Genomic DNA, 16,938 nt, shown 5'->3' with positions numbered 1-16,938 from the left:
ATTTATTTTAATGTATATCCTAGTTGACGTTGTAATTTCCTTAAATTATTTAGTAAAAAATAAAAAAAGTTCCAACTTTAAAAAGACAAAAATCATGATAATTTCAAGAGAAAAGAAAATACCAAAAATATGCATCAATATAAAAGGAAATAAATTAGAGCAGGTGCAAAAATACATATACCCCGGACACTTGATCACAGAGAATGGCAGGACAGAAGGTGAAATTAGAAAAAGGATTGAAATTGCATGGTCAACTTTCTACAGTATGAAAAATCTACTAATATCTAGAGAATTAAATCTAAAAACAAGACTAAGAATCTCCAAATGTTATATATGGTCTACATTATTATATGGAGTAGAGACATGGGCACTCTCCAATCTGAGTGTGAAAAAACTGGAGGCCTTTGAAATGTGGATGCTGCAAAGAATTATGAGAATATCATGGAAAGACAAAAAAAGAGGTACTAGAGATGGCAGGGGTAAACAGGAGCCTGATGAAAGAAATTAAAAAGAGAAAAGTCAGATATTTTGGATATATTCTGAGACATAACTGCCTACAAAGGACACTTCTCGAAGGAACTGTTGAGGGAAAGAGAAAGAGAGGAAGACAAAGACTGGAGTGGATGAAAAATATAGAAGACTGGACCTATCTCTCATATGAGGAATGCAGCAGAGAGGTGCAGAATAGGACATGGTGGAGACACATGGTAGTCAATCTCCTGGAGGGAGAAGACATCTGACAGGACAGGAAGACAGTGTGCTAATAAAGTGACAACTCTGTTGATTCAACTGTTCACCAAATGTTGAGCTACCAGAAAGGTCCCCAAAGAATGGAAGGAGGATAAGATAGTGCCAGTGCATAAGGGTGGTTATAGACATGAGGCATCAACAAGATCAGATCTGGTTTCTTGAGTTTATTTACACCTTCAGCCTTTTCTGGCACAAACACTTCTCAGTCATAGTTTTTTCATCCTCCTAGAAACTTGGTATACTTTTCTGCTCAAAACACTATATCTCACCTGTGCAACTATATAAACTACAAATCCATTAACTATGAAATACTGCTCACGGTTTAAGGTAGTGCACCCAGAAACTCAAGATTGCTTAATGCCACACAGAAGAGGGCAATCCCATTAATTGACAACCCCTTTCTCGTAGATTACTCCACTCACTCTCTCATAGAAGTTCAGTTTATTCCCATTCTATTCTGTAGATATTTTAATGGAATCATAGTGACCAGTTCTGATGAACTGGTCACTATGATTCCACTTCTCTCTTTCAAGACTGTAATAACAAGAGTAAGTGTTAGTCAATCACCATTTTCTATCCACTTCTGAACTTATTGAACCACCTTCTCTTCCTCTTCTTTCCTTCCATCTACCTGTTTTTTTTTTTGAATAACCTCTCTCTCACTCTGTCTTCTCCCAAAGACTAAACCTTCGATTGTTCAGGAAGCGAGTGAATAGATTCCTTTTGTCTTCTTACTTATGCATAGCACTAACATGCTACTGTATAAGTCTTGATCTTTACTGTATGGATCTGATATAAAAAAGGGCAATATATGGCTTATGCAGAAATTGCAAATCTAAAGAATATTTGACACTATATAGTTTTGAGCAGGATAAAATTGAATTTTATACTGAAAAGAAGAGCGTGCAAGAAAATTAAAAAAATGAATCAAGATTGCATAGCTTTCAGAGGTGAACTGTAGACTCAAATATACAGGCATCATTGAAGAAAAAATGAAAGAATTTGTAAACAAGAACCAAACCTTGGAGATTCAGTGGCAAATCCTGAAGAAAACATTGATAGATTCTGTCAGAGAGAAATGTGGTGAGGTTGTCAGTAAGGATAGAAAAATCAGAACTCCATGGTGGGCTCAGGAAGTTAAAGATTCAGTCAAGGAAAAGAAGAAAGCATATGGAAAGTTCCTTGCAAGTAAATCATGCTCTTAGGGAATACAGAGAAAAATTTAAAAAAGCAAACCACTAGGTAAAACTAACTAAACAAAAGTCATGGGAAGATTTTGATATTTATTTGGTAAAATAAATACCAGGAAGTTGGCAAAATATTTTGGAGGCTATTGAAAAAGTTTAGAAATGGAAGAAAAAAAAAAAAAAGGTGACATGAAAACTGAAGATACAGATATTTTAGATGTCTTCATTTTAGAAATTATGGACTTTACAACTGTGTTATAAATAGATGTCTGAAGTAATTACTTTGAAAGACTAAATGAAACAATCAGTGTCGGCACAATGGTAGAAAACTCCCAACAGGAATGCAGTCAGGAATACATATCCATACTTGAAATAGAAAAAGCCATGAAACAGCTGAAATGTGGAAAGGCAGCTGGAGTAGATGAAATTCAGCCAGAAATGCTTGGATATGGAGATATAAAAGTTTTACAGTGGCTGCATTGCATAATTCAGAAGGTCTGGTCAGAGGGTCGAATTTCAGAGGATTGGAGCAAAGCTCTCATATTACCCATGTATAAAAAAGGGAAATAAAAGTGAATGTGAAAATTACAGAGATTTTTCCCTGCTGAGTATTCCTCATACGATTTATGCAGGTATACTTGAGAAACAGCAAAGAAAATTTGTGGAAGGGAAGCTTGGTGAAGAACAAGCTGGATTTAGGCCAAATAGGGGTTGTCAGAATCAGATTTTCACTTTAAGACAAATAGATGAGAAATCTTGGGAATATAAGAAGGATTTGTATATAAGTTTTGTTCATCTGGAAATGGCATATGACAAAGTGCCAATAAGAAAGCTCTTCAAAATGCTACAGTTATATGGTGTAAATGGGATATTATATCAAGCAATACATAGTCTCTATTTAAGCTGTAAATCAGCAGTTAGAGTTGAAGGAGGTACAGTAAGATGGTTTGAGGTAAAATCAGGGGTATGACAAAGGTGAATATTATTTCCTCTGTTATTCATTAGCTATATGGATCACATCATGAAGGTAAGTGGTATGAAATCTGATATTAAAATTGGTGATGTTAAGCTTAGTTTTTTACTCAGATGATGTTATATATACTTCAGAATAAATCCAGCACAAGTCTACAAGATTCCCTGACTAAACTGAATAACTGTTGTAATAAATTTGGTATGAAAATCAGCAACAAAAAGACAAAGACAATGAAAATTGGCAACATCAACTGTATCCTGAATGGTGAACCTATAGAACAAGTAAAACATTTTAGCTGTTTAGGCACAATATTTAGTGAAGATGGTAAATTAAATATGGAAATAGACAGCAGAATTAGTTAAGATGGTATTGTAGGAAGTCAGCTGAATAAATTTATATGGAATAAGAAAGAAATAATTTAGTTTAAACACTAAATTAGACAAGATAGCATTAAAACCAATTTTAACTTATGGATCTGAGAGCTGGATTAGAAATAAAATACCTGATCAAAGACTAGAGACCCCTGATATGAGAGTTCTGAGAAAGATTAGTGGAGTTGACGGATGGCATCAATGGCAGTATCACATCAAAAATGAGGATATCAGGAAGAACTTGCCATGTTAGCATTCAGGAATGTGTTAGCAGAGCTAATCTCAGGTGGTCACTTAAACAGAATGGGAGAAGAATGATTAGCAGAACAAATGTTCTTTGCCAGGTTGGCAGGAAAAAGACCCAAGAGGAAACCATGAAAAAAATGAAAATAAACAAGAATATCTGGAATGTTGCTACTTGGAATATCAGAAGTATCCATCACAAATATCAAGATCTAGACAAAACCTTAATAGAAAGACATATCAAATTAGCAGCAATAACAGAAACAAAGAAAAAACAAAAAAGATCAGATGAAACGGATAACTATATCCGTTTCATCTGATCTACAGTGGAATCACAAAGGAAGAAAGAGAAAAAGCAGGAGCAATAATTTTTATTCACAAATCAATTAAAAAAATATCACACATTACAAATACTAGAGTGAGAGAATTCTAGAATTAAGATTCCAAATAAGCTGTGACTTCTTGACTATTATTGGTGTCTATGCCCCAGAAGAAGAAAGAGAGGAAGATAGCAATGCCTTTTATTCAGATTTACAAAATAAATAAAAGATAAAATAAACACAAATGATTATCTAATAATAATGGGAGATTTTAATGCCAGAGTAGGGAACATTCCACTGGGTACAAATATAGGAACAAATGGTGAAACGTAATAATAACGGATACAGACTTAGTAATTTTTAAGTTATTATATGCAGAAAAATCCCTAACACTTTTTTCAAGCATAAATTCATATATAAATTGACATAAATTCACTTGGGAATCAAGAGACCTAAAAATATAATAGATAAATACTAGTATAACAGTATATAATTATATATACAATATGATAGCTAATAGGAAAATAGCTAATATGATACTAGATAGCTGGATATTTAGAAGTGCAGAAATAGAATCTGATCATTATCTCTTAAGGAAAATTAAGAATACCCCCTAGATGGTTTAAAATTAACCATATTAGTGCTTATTATTATTAGCACTAATATGGTTCATTTTAAACCATATTAGTGCTAAGAGAATTCTCCAGGAATCTTTTAGAGTTCAACTCTTGGATGATAAACATATCAACTACCTTTATTCGCAAAGAATAAATGGAAAACTAGAGGAAATAAAAGAAAACGATGATATAGAGATAGAATGCAATAATAATGAAAAATGTATTAATAAATGCAGCAACAGAATGCCTCAGAACAAAAAGTAAATGGAAGAGGAGAAAGGGAATAAGAAACTAGGATGAAAACATTGAAGCAATAATCAAAGATAAGAAAGAAGCATATAAACAATGGATAAACACAAAATCACTAGAAGCAAAAATTAATTACAAATACAAAAGAGCAATAGCACAAAACCATGTTGAAAAAAGAATAGAGAAACATGGGATAACTTTATAACAAAATTGGAAAGTGATCTTACAGTGAAGAGACCAAATACATACAAAATTCTAAGGAATATGAATAAGGAGGTAAAAGAAAAAGTGAAATTCAAATAATCAAAGAGGAAACCTAGCTGGACTTCTTCCAAAACTTATGACAATATAGTAAAATCTTCAACTTACAGAATGCTTACTACTAACTATACTGTGGAAGAAATAACATTAGTTATTTCATTTACAGCCAAAATGATGCTGTAAGTAATGATCAAAGATATGGCTAGCAAAGTTATAGTTTGGGTTCTCCACTTTAATAACACTATTCACTGTATGATCACAGAAATGGCTGAAAATGTAAAGCAAATGTTATTGTCACGTATTCAACAGAGCTGCTCTTTATGTGCTGTAGGATAATGAATGCACTATATTTGCGAAATTTGAAAATCTTTTAGTGTTTGTTCGATACAAGATAAAGGAAGTACACGATCTTTTATTTTGTTACTGTATAACAGGTTGTATAACTGTGTACAATGTAAAACCAGATTTCACCAAATTAATTTATTTCATATCATTAAACTTTTTTTATTATGAAAAATTTAAATTTCATAATTTTTGTTGGTTCTATAATATATGTAAGTATAACTAAAATGTATTTAATAATTAAAAATGTTTCAGAATAACAACTATTCTGAATAATTATGACTCATAATGCAAATGTTAAAAATAAAAGCTTTTATAATTATTAGTGTTTGAATGAAATATAACTTCTCCCAAATTGCCTTTTGCCTGAGAGAGGGTATGCAGGTACTGAAAGTTTGGGAAACACTGCTGTAGAAGAATTAGTCTACTAATTACAGGGTACAAACTATATGCAGGGGATACTAAAATAGAAAGTAAGCAACATTGCAGAGGACAAACTACTAGAACAATATGAATTATGAAAAGATAAATAATGCATAAGACTCAATTTTTATTTAAAAATTAATAACTGAAAAGAGAAGAGAATTTCAAAAAGAAACATGTTGCCTTCATTGACTATGTTTTAAAAAAAGCCTATGATAAAACTGACAAAAACTATTTAAAATATTAGCTAATTTAAATATATCAAACCAACTCATACTCCACACACACACACACACAGGTAATAAAATAGCAGTCAGATTATAGAAAAAACAGTAGAATAGCAAGACATTTTAAGAGAAATACAGCAAGGATGTACCTATTACATTTACTTTTTAATATCTCCATCTATCTAGCATTTACACACACACACACAACACACACACACACACGGTATATAAACTGGAAACAGCATAACTAGTTTGGTGTACAAATAAATCCACAAAGATACACAATATCATTTACACATGATAAAATTATATTAGTTACATCAGTTGATAATTTCCAAAGATCAGTAAAAATAATTAAATGAAATCTCAGAACGGTATAATATGAGAATGTCCAAAAGTAAAAATAAATAACAAATTAAAAGAATGGCTGTCAAAGGAGAAAACCTAGTAAGAAATAAAAAGCAATAATATATTTGAACAAGTAGGTATCAGAAAGTTGTATATGGGGGCACAGTATCCTGAAAGGTCACTAGTAGCGTGGCACAGGAGTCAGTTTTGGAGCCATTGTGGTTCAATTTGTATGTTAATGATATTGGGTTGGGTTTAACTAGTGATATCCAGCTGTTTGAGAAAGACGCAAAACTGGGGAGAACAATGCAGAGTCAAGCAGATGTTACTGCCTTACAAGAGTATTTGAATAGATTGCATGAATGAGCAGGTAAGTGGAACTGTCAGTTCAATGTTGCAAAGTGTAAGGTTTTGAGATTTGGTAAGCAACAATGGGATGCAAAGTATACACTTGGCAGGGAAACTTGAACGGAAGTAGAGAAGATGAGAAATCTAGGAATGAAGGTGGACAAGGACTTAAAATTGAGGGGCCACATTGCACAAGTTGTGAAGGCATCACATCGGATAATGGCAATGATGCGGAGAACCCTGACATGCAGAAATAAAGAGGTTATGATTCCATCATATAAGGCCTTGATCAGGCTTCATATGGATTATTGCGCACAGATTTAGTTGCCAGGTTTTCACGGTGATGAGGACATTATTATTATTACACGACACCTCCAGGGAGTTCATAGACTCATCGAAGGAGGACACCTACTATACAACTCTCTATCTCCACCACTCAATACACCAACTGCAATGAACTGCAACTACACCAACACCATCTACAGCCCACCACCAGTAGTAATTTCACAGATAATCACAAACATCCATGCACATGGTGGGATTCGAACCTGCAGCCTTTTGGCTGGAGAACGGATACGCTAACCACTTGGCCAACCAAGCTGGCATGTTGGAAAGGGTCCAGAGAAGATTCACAAAGGTAATAAGTGGTCTTTGGAATGTGGAATACGAGTACAGATTGAGAGAACGTAAGTTGCAGAGTCTCGTGAATAGGAGGGAGGGGGGTATGATTGAGACATGCTAGTCAGGGACTGTTATCGGGTTGACATGGAAGAGATTTTTCACAGACTGGGAGAGGGGAGAACAAGAAGCCATTGGTGGAAACTCTATAAGGAGTGTGAATAGAGGAGTGAGGAGAAGGTTCTTTGCAGTGGTTAGTGAGTGGAATGAATTGCCTGAATGTGTTGTGGGTGTAGACACATTGAATCAGTTTAAGGCATGGTTGGATAACCATTGTGTGCAATAGTGTGTGCCTCCCACAATGAGTCTGACTCCATGGAGGTCAAATGTTAATAATAATAAAGTATGTATCCTCAGCTAGGATGTGATTTATCACATGAAGATGAAAAAGATATAGGCACTGAAATATTAAATTTTGTTAAAGTAAACGACATAATAAATAATAAATTTAAGCCATCTCTAGTACAAACCCATGCAAGAATCAGAATATATTATGTCCAAATTTTTTTTATATGAAGCAAACATGGATAATAAAAAAGAAAATGAAAAGTCAAACAGCAAAAATGAAATTTCTCAAAAAGCTGGATATTATCAAGTAAGAACATAAAACAAATGTAGAAATTTTACAATCTCTGAATATAAAATCAATTATTACATAAACAAAAGTGGATAGAACATCGAAATCAAATGGATAACAGCAAACTACCAAAAGTACAGGTAGGGCTCGATTAGTGTAGATAATGAATCTCATGAAGCGGTCGCATTATCTGAATTCACACTATTCGAAGTTATAATTATATGTAAAATATAGTAACTGATTCTAGCTTGGCAGAAATAAGCAAAGAAAAAATTTAACATAAGAGTTTTTATATGTTTATTAAAGAAATATTATAGTAAAGGATAAAAAGAATCTAATTACAATTTAAATTTATTGTTAACAAAGTCACACGAGTAGTTATAAAGAGCAAAATGAAAACAAAAAAAAAATTCTAAATTCTAATATATTAGAGTAGATTTTCTTGTTTTTAGAGTACTTAGTTTCTTTATAACATATTTTTATTGTGATATTATAATATTAAATACAGCTGTAAAATGATGCCAAAAACACAGAAGAAATGAAACGATAACAAGAACAGCGAAGATTTTCTCCATTAAAAATGGCATTGAAGAGGATACTGAAAATAATTTAACTTCTGAAATTGCGAAACTGCTAAGTTAAAACAGATGATGAGGGAATTACAGAAAGTTGAGCAGCATTTAGAGAAACACAGAAAGAATAAAAACATTCAGCAGTAAAATGGAAAACAAAGAATGGAATCAGATAAGTTAGTGCATAATAAAGAAAATCTGGTAAGTAAAGTTGATTGTAAAAAAGAAGACTGTTATTTGGTACATGGTGGCTCTATCACAAAACATCATTGATGAGCAGATAACATCAAGTTTTTCTTTTAAATATAACGCAAGCAATTGAAAAACAGAAAAGCAAAGCCAAAGAGGTCATAATTCTGGTAGGTATCAATGACTTAACTAGTGATAAGCTTCATATATATGAGAGAGGATGTGAAAAGGTTGTTGGAAGAAATGAGAGTGATAAAGTAAAAATCTTTAGTCTATCACCCGAATGTGAGATTTTGGATATGTGGAGTGAGTGAGAGAATATTTGGATTTGAGTGGTGCATGATTGGAATGGATTGTTATTGGATGTTGTGTGAGCAAGTAGCGTGAATGGATTCAACGACAGGTATGGCAGCTGGTGCAAATAATATGGCCTCTCTCAGCGAGGTTCTGACTCCCTAGAGGTCTCTCTCTCTTAATAATAATAATTATTGTCTTCAAAATATTTTAGCAGTGTAGCTGGGACTGTTCCCCCCTCCCTTAGAAATGCAAGTTCTGGAAGGCATTCTTTTCCAGAATAAACCAGTTTCATCCAAGTTAAATATTTATTGATCAGCATATCCACCATCTATTTTTCATATCCAGCATCAAAATATTTAGATGCTGCATCCTCATTTGTGCTGGCTGTCTGACAGGTAATTTTAATTATGCAGCCAAACTTGATTTTTAAATCCATTAAACTAACTAACACTTACTTTAAACGTTTCTTCTACTTTGCTTTTTTTTCCCCACAACTCTTAAACAAATTTGAACCTTTTGTCTGAATGACTGCTCTGCTAAGGGAAATGCATTTTTGACTGCAATCCCCAATCCACAGTTAAAAGATTCTCTATTTCTATCATTGCAACACTCCTATTCCTTGTAGATGTTTACAAACCACAAAATGCTGATACAACTTTACTTTTTTTTTTTATATGTGCAATTTAAAGATTTTGTAAATGTAGATTAAGGCATTCCAACATCTCATCCTATTTTAGAGTTGCTACAACTGAGTTAATGTCATTCAATGACATCAAATTTTTGATCTTATGTAATATGGGATTCTTCTATTTTTGTGCTTGTACTGGTTTTATCTGAAGGAATCTCCCTTTTGTCCAATTTATTAAATGTCTTAAAAATGATTAAAGAAAGTTGCAAAAACTGACATACAGTCTAAAGTAGAGCATCTAAAGACCTAATGGTAACTAGGTAACCTGCTGAACTGTGCATGTATTAGGATTATGTTAACTGAATTTTGTTTGCATCAAATGTAACAAGGTATTGTATGATTTGCACTTAATTGAATAGAGCATTATTCAAACTTGCATTAATTGAGACCTAGCTATACTGTATAGATATAATTCTGATTTCCTATCTTAATTAAAATTAAGATAGGAAACACTAATGACCTACTTTTGTGGTGATTTTCTGAGGATGTGATTTGTTCTCAGCTAGGAAATCAGTGTCATTAGCAAACTTTGGGTAGTTTACTCTTCTTCTTCTGCCTCTTGTCACTAACATCTCAATTCTCCAGAGCTTTATTGAAATGTGCGAGTGACATATTCAAGGAAGCAATTACATAATATTGGTGACTGCTTGCATTTTTGCGCTTGGCCAACTTTCTTCCAACCTGCTGGTCAATTTTGTGAAGCGCACACAACAGATGCACCCCCCCCCCACTTCTTTCAGCAGTTCTGATGAAACAGTTATTTTCTGCTTCTTTTTGATTATTAAACCAAAGGTTATCATAAAGATTTATTCTGCTAGATGGTGGTTAAAAGAAAGTAAAATTATGGTAAGATAACTTTGATGAATGCTAATGGTAATAAGGTTACCGAGTGTTCACTTTGCAAGGGTGTAAATATTGCAAAAGTGGCCAAAACAGTTAAAAAATTCACTTAGTTGTTGAATACACTGACAAGCAGTGATGGGGGGATGTTATTATTCCACTTCAGAAGGCTATGATACCACATCCAGACTGTTGTGTATTATTTGATCATCTGGATTTCTTTGAGAATGTGAAAGTGTTGGAGAGAATCTAGAAGCAAAGGTGTAAATATTGTACTAAAAACCTCAACAAAAATGCTGAATATTTTAGTAGATCATTACAAACATGGTGTATAATGATGTTGGGTGTGGTGTTTGCATAGGCTAATGCTAACTAACTGCTAAAGATATTTGATCTTGTCTGGGTGTTACAGATATAAGAAATAAGATAGGACTATATATACATATAGAGAGAGACAGAGAGCTGAAACTGAAAAGCATTTCCTAAATGATGCAATCAGTGTTTAAGACCTAACTATGGAAGATTATGGAATAATCTTCCATAGTTATCAATGTCAAATAAAAAGAAAGCATAGAATACTGTCATGAGCAAAACTGTGGATAGGATTTCAAGTTAGTAAGAGAAGGTAATTTATGCATAGGAAGAAGAGTATGGATGCATAATACAAAGTCCTAGAGTTCTTCAATGTAGGTAGAGAAATAACTTCTCTTAGCAATATTCTTTTAGTTTAGTATCTAACAAACATATAATTCTTAGAGAAGTGGGTTTTAAAATAAGCTTCGGTCTCTGGGTGGTTCAGATGGTGAATATGCTACCTCCAACAGTTCTATATGGTTTGCTTCAATGGCGCACCCAGAGGGGGAGCCAAGGGGCCCGGGCACCCCCCCAAAAAAATTTCCAAAAATCTTTTCCTAATTAAAATTCATTTTTTTTATTTATGTTGTGTGCTACTTATGAATTAGCAATCACTGCAGATGCTCAGTTATAGGTCATATGCGATGTATAGTGTGTATTCACAAAACGTCTACTCAACTCGCCCCCCCCGCAAAGTTAAATCCTGAGTGCGCCACTGGTTTGCTTATCAAAATAATTTTTATTATTTCTTCTGCTAGTATGATAAGAATGCTTGATGTGTATGGATATGCACAGTTTCACATGCAATGCATTTTAACTGATCTTTTATTCTATTCAAATAATGCAATTAGCATATTTTATTCAGATATAATCTAAATTCAAATGACCAATAAACAGGAATCCATGGAATTTCAAATGCTTTTGCTGTCAGAATAAAATTTAAAGTGAAATATTTACAGTAAACAACATATTTAAATAAAAAGAACCATCTACAAATAACTAATTAGAGGACTGAAAAAGTTCTAAAATAAATAAAAAAAAACGAACAATATATAAAATTAATAAAAAAACAAAAATCATTAGCCCATCCACAGTATGAATATACTATAGGTTTGCAATAACTTTTAATGAGTGGGAGCAACATAAAAAAATGTTCTCTGATAGAATCAAATACTCTTAAGGAGATAATGCTGATACTCACTGTAAAAGCCATCTTCTGCTCCTGATCCATAAGTTTCAGGAGTAGGTGCTATGGAATTTGCTTCGTGACCAACTTCAAAACAGTGGAGGTACCGTCCATCTAAAGTAGTCACCTAACAAAATTAACATATTTAATATGGAAAGGCAGAAAAGTAAGTAGATAAACGTTATAAACTTATTTTATAATAATTTCAATTTAATCATATAGTACTACCACACATACTGGTTACTGAATTAGAAACTTTGATGCAGATGTATGTAAACATCACTTATGCAACATATATGCAAAATACCTGGTCACTTGCATCACCACATGTTCTAGGTAACTATTCAAGAATGCTGCTGGTCAGTAATTGTCAACAGTGTTGACCACAATGGCAAAATCTTTTGGAGTTTGACAAAGGGCTTATTGTGGGTGCCCATCTGGGCTGGAGTCACGATTTTGAAAACAGCAGACCTGACTGGTTTCTCAAGAGGTGAAATATCAGTGAAAAAATAGACCACATTGCTTGTCAAAACTGTGGTCATAGACAGCCTGTCAGGAACAAGTTTGCCATTGTCTGAGAAGGCTTGTATGGACAAACAGAACTCCTGTATGCAGCAATTGACCAAAACATTTAATGAAAGCTTCCTGACCCATATCTCACTGAATTATATGCAGGGAATTGAAGAGGAACAGTACTGGCAGCTGCAAGCCTATGTGGAAAACAATGATTTCTGTGAAGTTTCTAATTCAGTGGCATGTGTAGTATCCTGTACATAATAGAAAAAAACTTAATTTAAAATAATTCTAAGATTACAAAAAAGAGAGAGAAAGGATGATCAGAGATTGTCATAAACAGAGGACATAATTCATTAACACAAATGAATCTGGAACTTTTTTACATATATAGTGTGACATAATTTTGCTTTGCTTAAGTTTTTCAATAAAAATGGACTAACTGTCAAAAACTTGAGAATCAAATTTTGTATTTGGAATCTGGATCCCAAATACAAAATTTGATTAATTCCATTCAGTCAGAGTAGAATTACTACTTTAAGTTCAAACTTTTTTTTTGCCGATAAAACAGTCTATCTACAACCAAAACATTTTGGCATCTGTCCTAACAATTAAATTTCATTAAATTCCATCTGACCAGAATAAAATAATTCCTTTTTTTTTTTTTTTTTTTTTTTTTTTATAATGACACTGTAAGCTTTTTATCCAATGTGACAACTTCACAACTTGTGCAATGTGTACCCTGAATTTCAGGTCCTTATTCACCACTGCACCTAGATCTTACATCTTCTTTACCTCCCTTAAAGTTTTCCCACCATGTATGTACTTTGCATCTGATCGTTGCCTACCAAATTTCAAACTTTACACTTTGCAATACTGAATTGACACCTCCACTTACCTGCCTATTCTCTATTCAAGTCCTCCTGTAATGCCATAACATATGCTTGACAATGCATTGCTCTTCCCAATTTTGAATATCACCAGTTAAAGCCATCCCAATATCATTAACACTTTGAGTCCTATCGATGTAAATATACATCGATAGGATATTAAGCCCCAGTAGGTCTAGGACTCAAGGTGTTAATACACAAACTGGACAACAATGGCCCAATAGAGATCCCCTGCAGCACACCAGTAGTGACTTTCCTCTTTCAGGTACTGCATCTCCATATACAATTTTCAGATAATATCTGACAGCAAGTCATCAATCTAATTCACTAGGTCAGTTATACAATCCCATCCATTTTGGTTTATTTAACAGTTTGTTGTGTGGCAGTCTATCAAAGGATATGCAAAAATCTGAGTATACCACTGCATGTACATCTCCCTTGTCCATTTATCACCTTGTTATAGTACATAAGTTATGATTGTCTTTAACATACCAATTCTGACAATCATAGAGAATACTGTTATCGACTCATTTCTGTATACCAGTTTACACTAATATCTCCAATACCTTAAACACAACTCCACATACTAACTTGTAGCCACAGCCTTATCACCATCTTTATGCAGTGAAACAATTTCACCTTTCCACTCTCTTGGGAGACCTGCACTGTTATAAGACTTATTAAAGAGGCATGCCAATACCTGGAATATTCCCTTAAGACATATGGTGATGTCATCAGATCCTATTGCCTTATTGACATCAAGGTTATTTCCTTATATAGCTCCTGCTTGCTCACAATTAAGCCATCCTCTCCTATTTCCTCTGCACTTGAGATTCTTATGATTTCACATTGATGAGGATAAAAAGTCCTTATAAATTGTTCACTGAATACTTCAACTATGTCTTTTGTATTACAAGCAGTGTGACCCTTCTACCATTTTCATCTATTAACATCATCTTACCATAATCTTTCTTCCTTCTACTTGGCACATATCTGAGATATTCCCAAGAATATCTCAGATGTTTCTTAGCCTGATCTGCTAATTTCTGTATGTACTGTAGTTTTTCTGTTCCTACTACATGAGTCACCTTCCTGGCCTGTTCTTTATAATCCTCATGCATTTGATTGTTGCCATTATTGGAGAGGGTCCAGAGGCCCTCTGGATTGCACTGTTTTCAGCCACTCTCCATGCAAATGAAAGGTGTTTGAACTATGCACCAACCATGCACTTGTAATGTGACCTCCAAACTTCAGTCTGCTGTCAACCATCACTCCCCAATCTCATCTAATTCCTGCAGTACAGCACCATCTATATACAATGTAGGTTCCAAAGGTTTCCAGCCTGATATACAAAATTCATGCCAATTTTAAAATGCTGTGCATGACAGATAGCACCATAGATGGTGCTATCTGTCCTCAATTTAGGAGCATCGTGTGACCTGATCCTGCAAATTTTAGAGCTTTGAAGAGGGAATCAGAGAGAAATGCTGGAATCCACTGTCATGGGATGAAACCATGATCCTTTATGCACTAACTATGATCCTTTACATGCTAACCACTCAGCCAGCCAGCCAGCCTGGCTGGCGGAGTGGTTAGCATGTCCGCTCTCCAGTCAAGAGGCTGCGGGTTCAAATCCTGCTGTGGGCATGGATGTTTGTGATTTTCTGTGGAAAATACCAGTGGTGGTCGGCGGTAGATGGTGTTGGTGTAGTTGCGATCGGTTAGTGAATTGTGAGTGGTAGAAGCAGAGTTGTAGAGTGGATGCCCTCCCTCGATGAGTCCTTGGACTCCCTGCAGGTGACAAATAATAATAATAATAATTTATTATGATCCTCTTTCCGAAAGGGAATCCACGGAGTGGGGAAAACCAGGCAAAGCACCACTGAGAAAAGTCGTCACTTAGCCCATCAAAAAGATCATGGCAACAATCTTTTGGGATTGCCAGGGAATTCTCTTGATTGACTTCAAGGAAAGGAATTCCTCCATGAATTCAGTGTATGTCACCCATTCCCACATATGCTTCACTCCTGCACAAACTGTGCAATGCCATAAAAAGGAGAAGAGATTATAGTTTCAATATTATAGCAGGGGTGAACATTGTCATGTTTGCCTACTTTATGACAATACTCCAGTCCATATGGCTGCTGCAAAGGTTGCAGTAAAGGACAGTGACTTCCAGGAGATTGAACACCCATTTTATAGCCCAGATCTAGACCCAGTGACTACTATCTCTTCTTGAAACTGAAGAAAGACCTTCAAGGAAGAAAATTTGCAATGACAATGCGGTGAAAGATGCAGTTTTAGGCCATTTTGCAGACCAAAGTACAGACTATTTTTTAAAGGGTGTAGAAATGTTAATTCAAAGATGTGAAAAGTGTGTTGAAGTAAAGGGAGATCATGTTAAAAAGTGACATGGTTGTTTTCTTTCTATCACCTCTAAACGTTAGTCAGGCCAGAAACTTATGACCACCCTCGCAGTACACAACCTTATAATTCTGCACTTCAAAATGCAACAGCTTGCACTTATTAATATTGAAACTATAATCACACTCCTTTGTCCACATCAAAAGTCTATTCAAATCTTCCTGAAGTGAATTAACATTAGCAGTGATACTTATAGTTCTCCCTAACTTTGCATTATCAGTAAACAACTGAAGATCCTCAGTCAGTCCAATGATATATTATTTACCAATAAGTTAAACAGTAAGGCCCATGAACAGAACCTTGGGGCATACTACTGGTTACCCTTCTTTCTTGAGACACTGCTCCATCATACACAACTTGCTAGTAATATTTAGAGAGCCAATTTCCAATCCATCTAATCAATATACTATCTATTCCCATTGTCTGCAGGCTTGTACACAAATTTATCATGTAATAATCTATGAAGCACTTTTGCAAAGTTCAAGAATATCAATGCATATGATTTTCCCTTATCTAACCCACTCATACCTTATCATAAAATGTATTTAATTGTAAAATAAGACCTACCCTTTACAAATCCATACTGACCATCATAAAGAATATTATGTCCATCAACCCAATCTTGTATTCTATTCCTAACCAATTTCTCTAACACCTTGACTGCAACTGCAGTTAAACAGAGTGGTCTAAATTGGAAACCTCTCCTAGAACCATGCTTGTGGAGTGGTACTATTTTGAAGTCTTTTAAGTACACAGTGGGTAAGGAACCTCATCCACTGCAAGACTTTCATTAAATAACCAGGTCAAGGGCACAGCTAACTATTGTGCACATTCCTTGTGAATATATGGTGATATGTCACCCATTCCCACAGCCTTATTAACATTTAACCCAATCAATTTGATACATCTCAGATTGTTTCACTTACAATTCTTCTAATACTTGCCTCGCTTATATATATTGCACGACAATTCAATAATTCCACTATATTCTTTGCAATGGTCACTCTGCTGCCATGACTATCCACCAGTCTCAAACTGCCATAATTATTCTCCCTTGTTTGCCATATAGTA

The 16,938-nt window shown here is 34.4% G+C and overlaps 1 protein-coding gene across 4 annotated transcripts in view; it reads right to left on the bottom strand.

Moving 5' to 3' along the window:
- LOC150108853 (uncharacterized) overlaps positions 1 to 16,938 on the bottom strand; it is a 383,408-nt gene that overhangs the window by 92,034 nt on the left and 274,436 nt on the right. For all 4 annotated transcript variants that reach the window (XM_090403785.1, XM_090403777.1, XM_090403770.1 and 1 more), the window contains one exon: positions 12,056 to 12,167. In XM_090403785.1, coding sequence (XP_090259911.1) covers positions 12,056 to 12,167 — 112 coding nt within the window. The remainder of the gene's footprint in view (positions 1 to 12,055; positions 12,168 to 16,938) is intronic.

This window comes from Typopeltis vanoorti, chromosome 2, assembly GCF_054136105.1.
Source record: "Typopeltis vanoorti isolate ZY-2024b chromosome 2, IOZ_Tvanoo_1.0, whole genome shotgun sequence".
Taxonomy (NCBI): domain Eukaryota; kingdom Metazoa; phylum Arthropoda; class Arachnida; order Uropygi; family Thelyphonidae; genus Typopeltis; species Typopeltis vanoorti.
The sequence above is the reverse complement of the archived record's forward strand: the minus strand, read 5'-3'. Positions and strand labels throughout refer to the sequence as shown.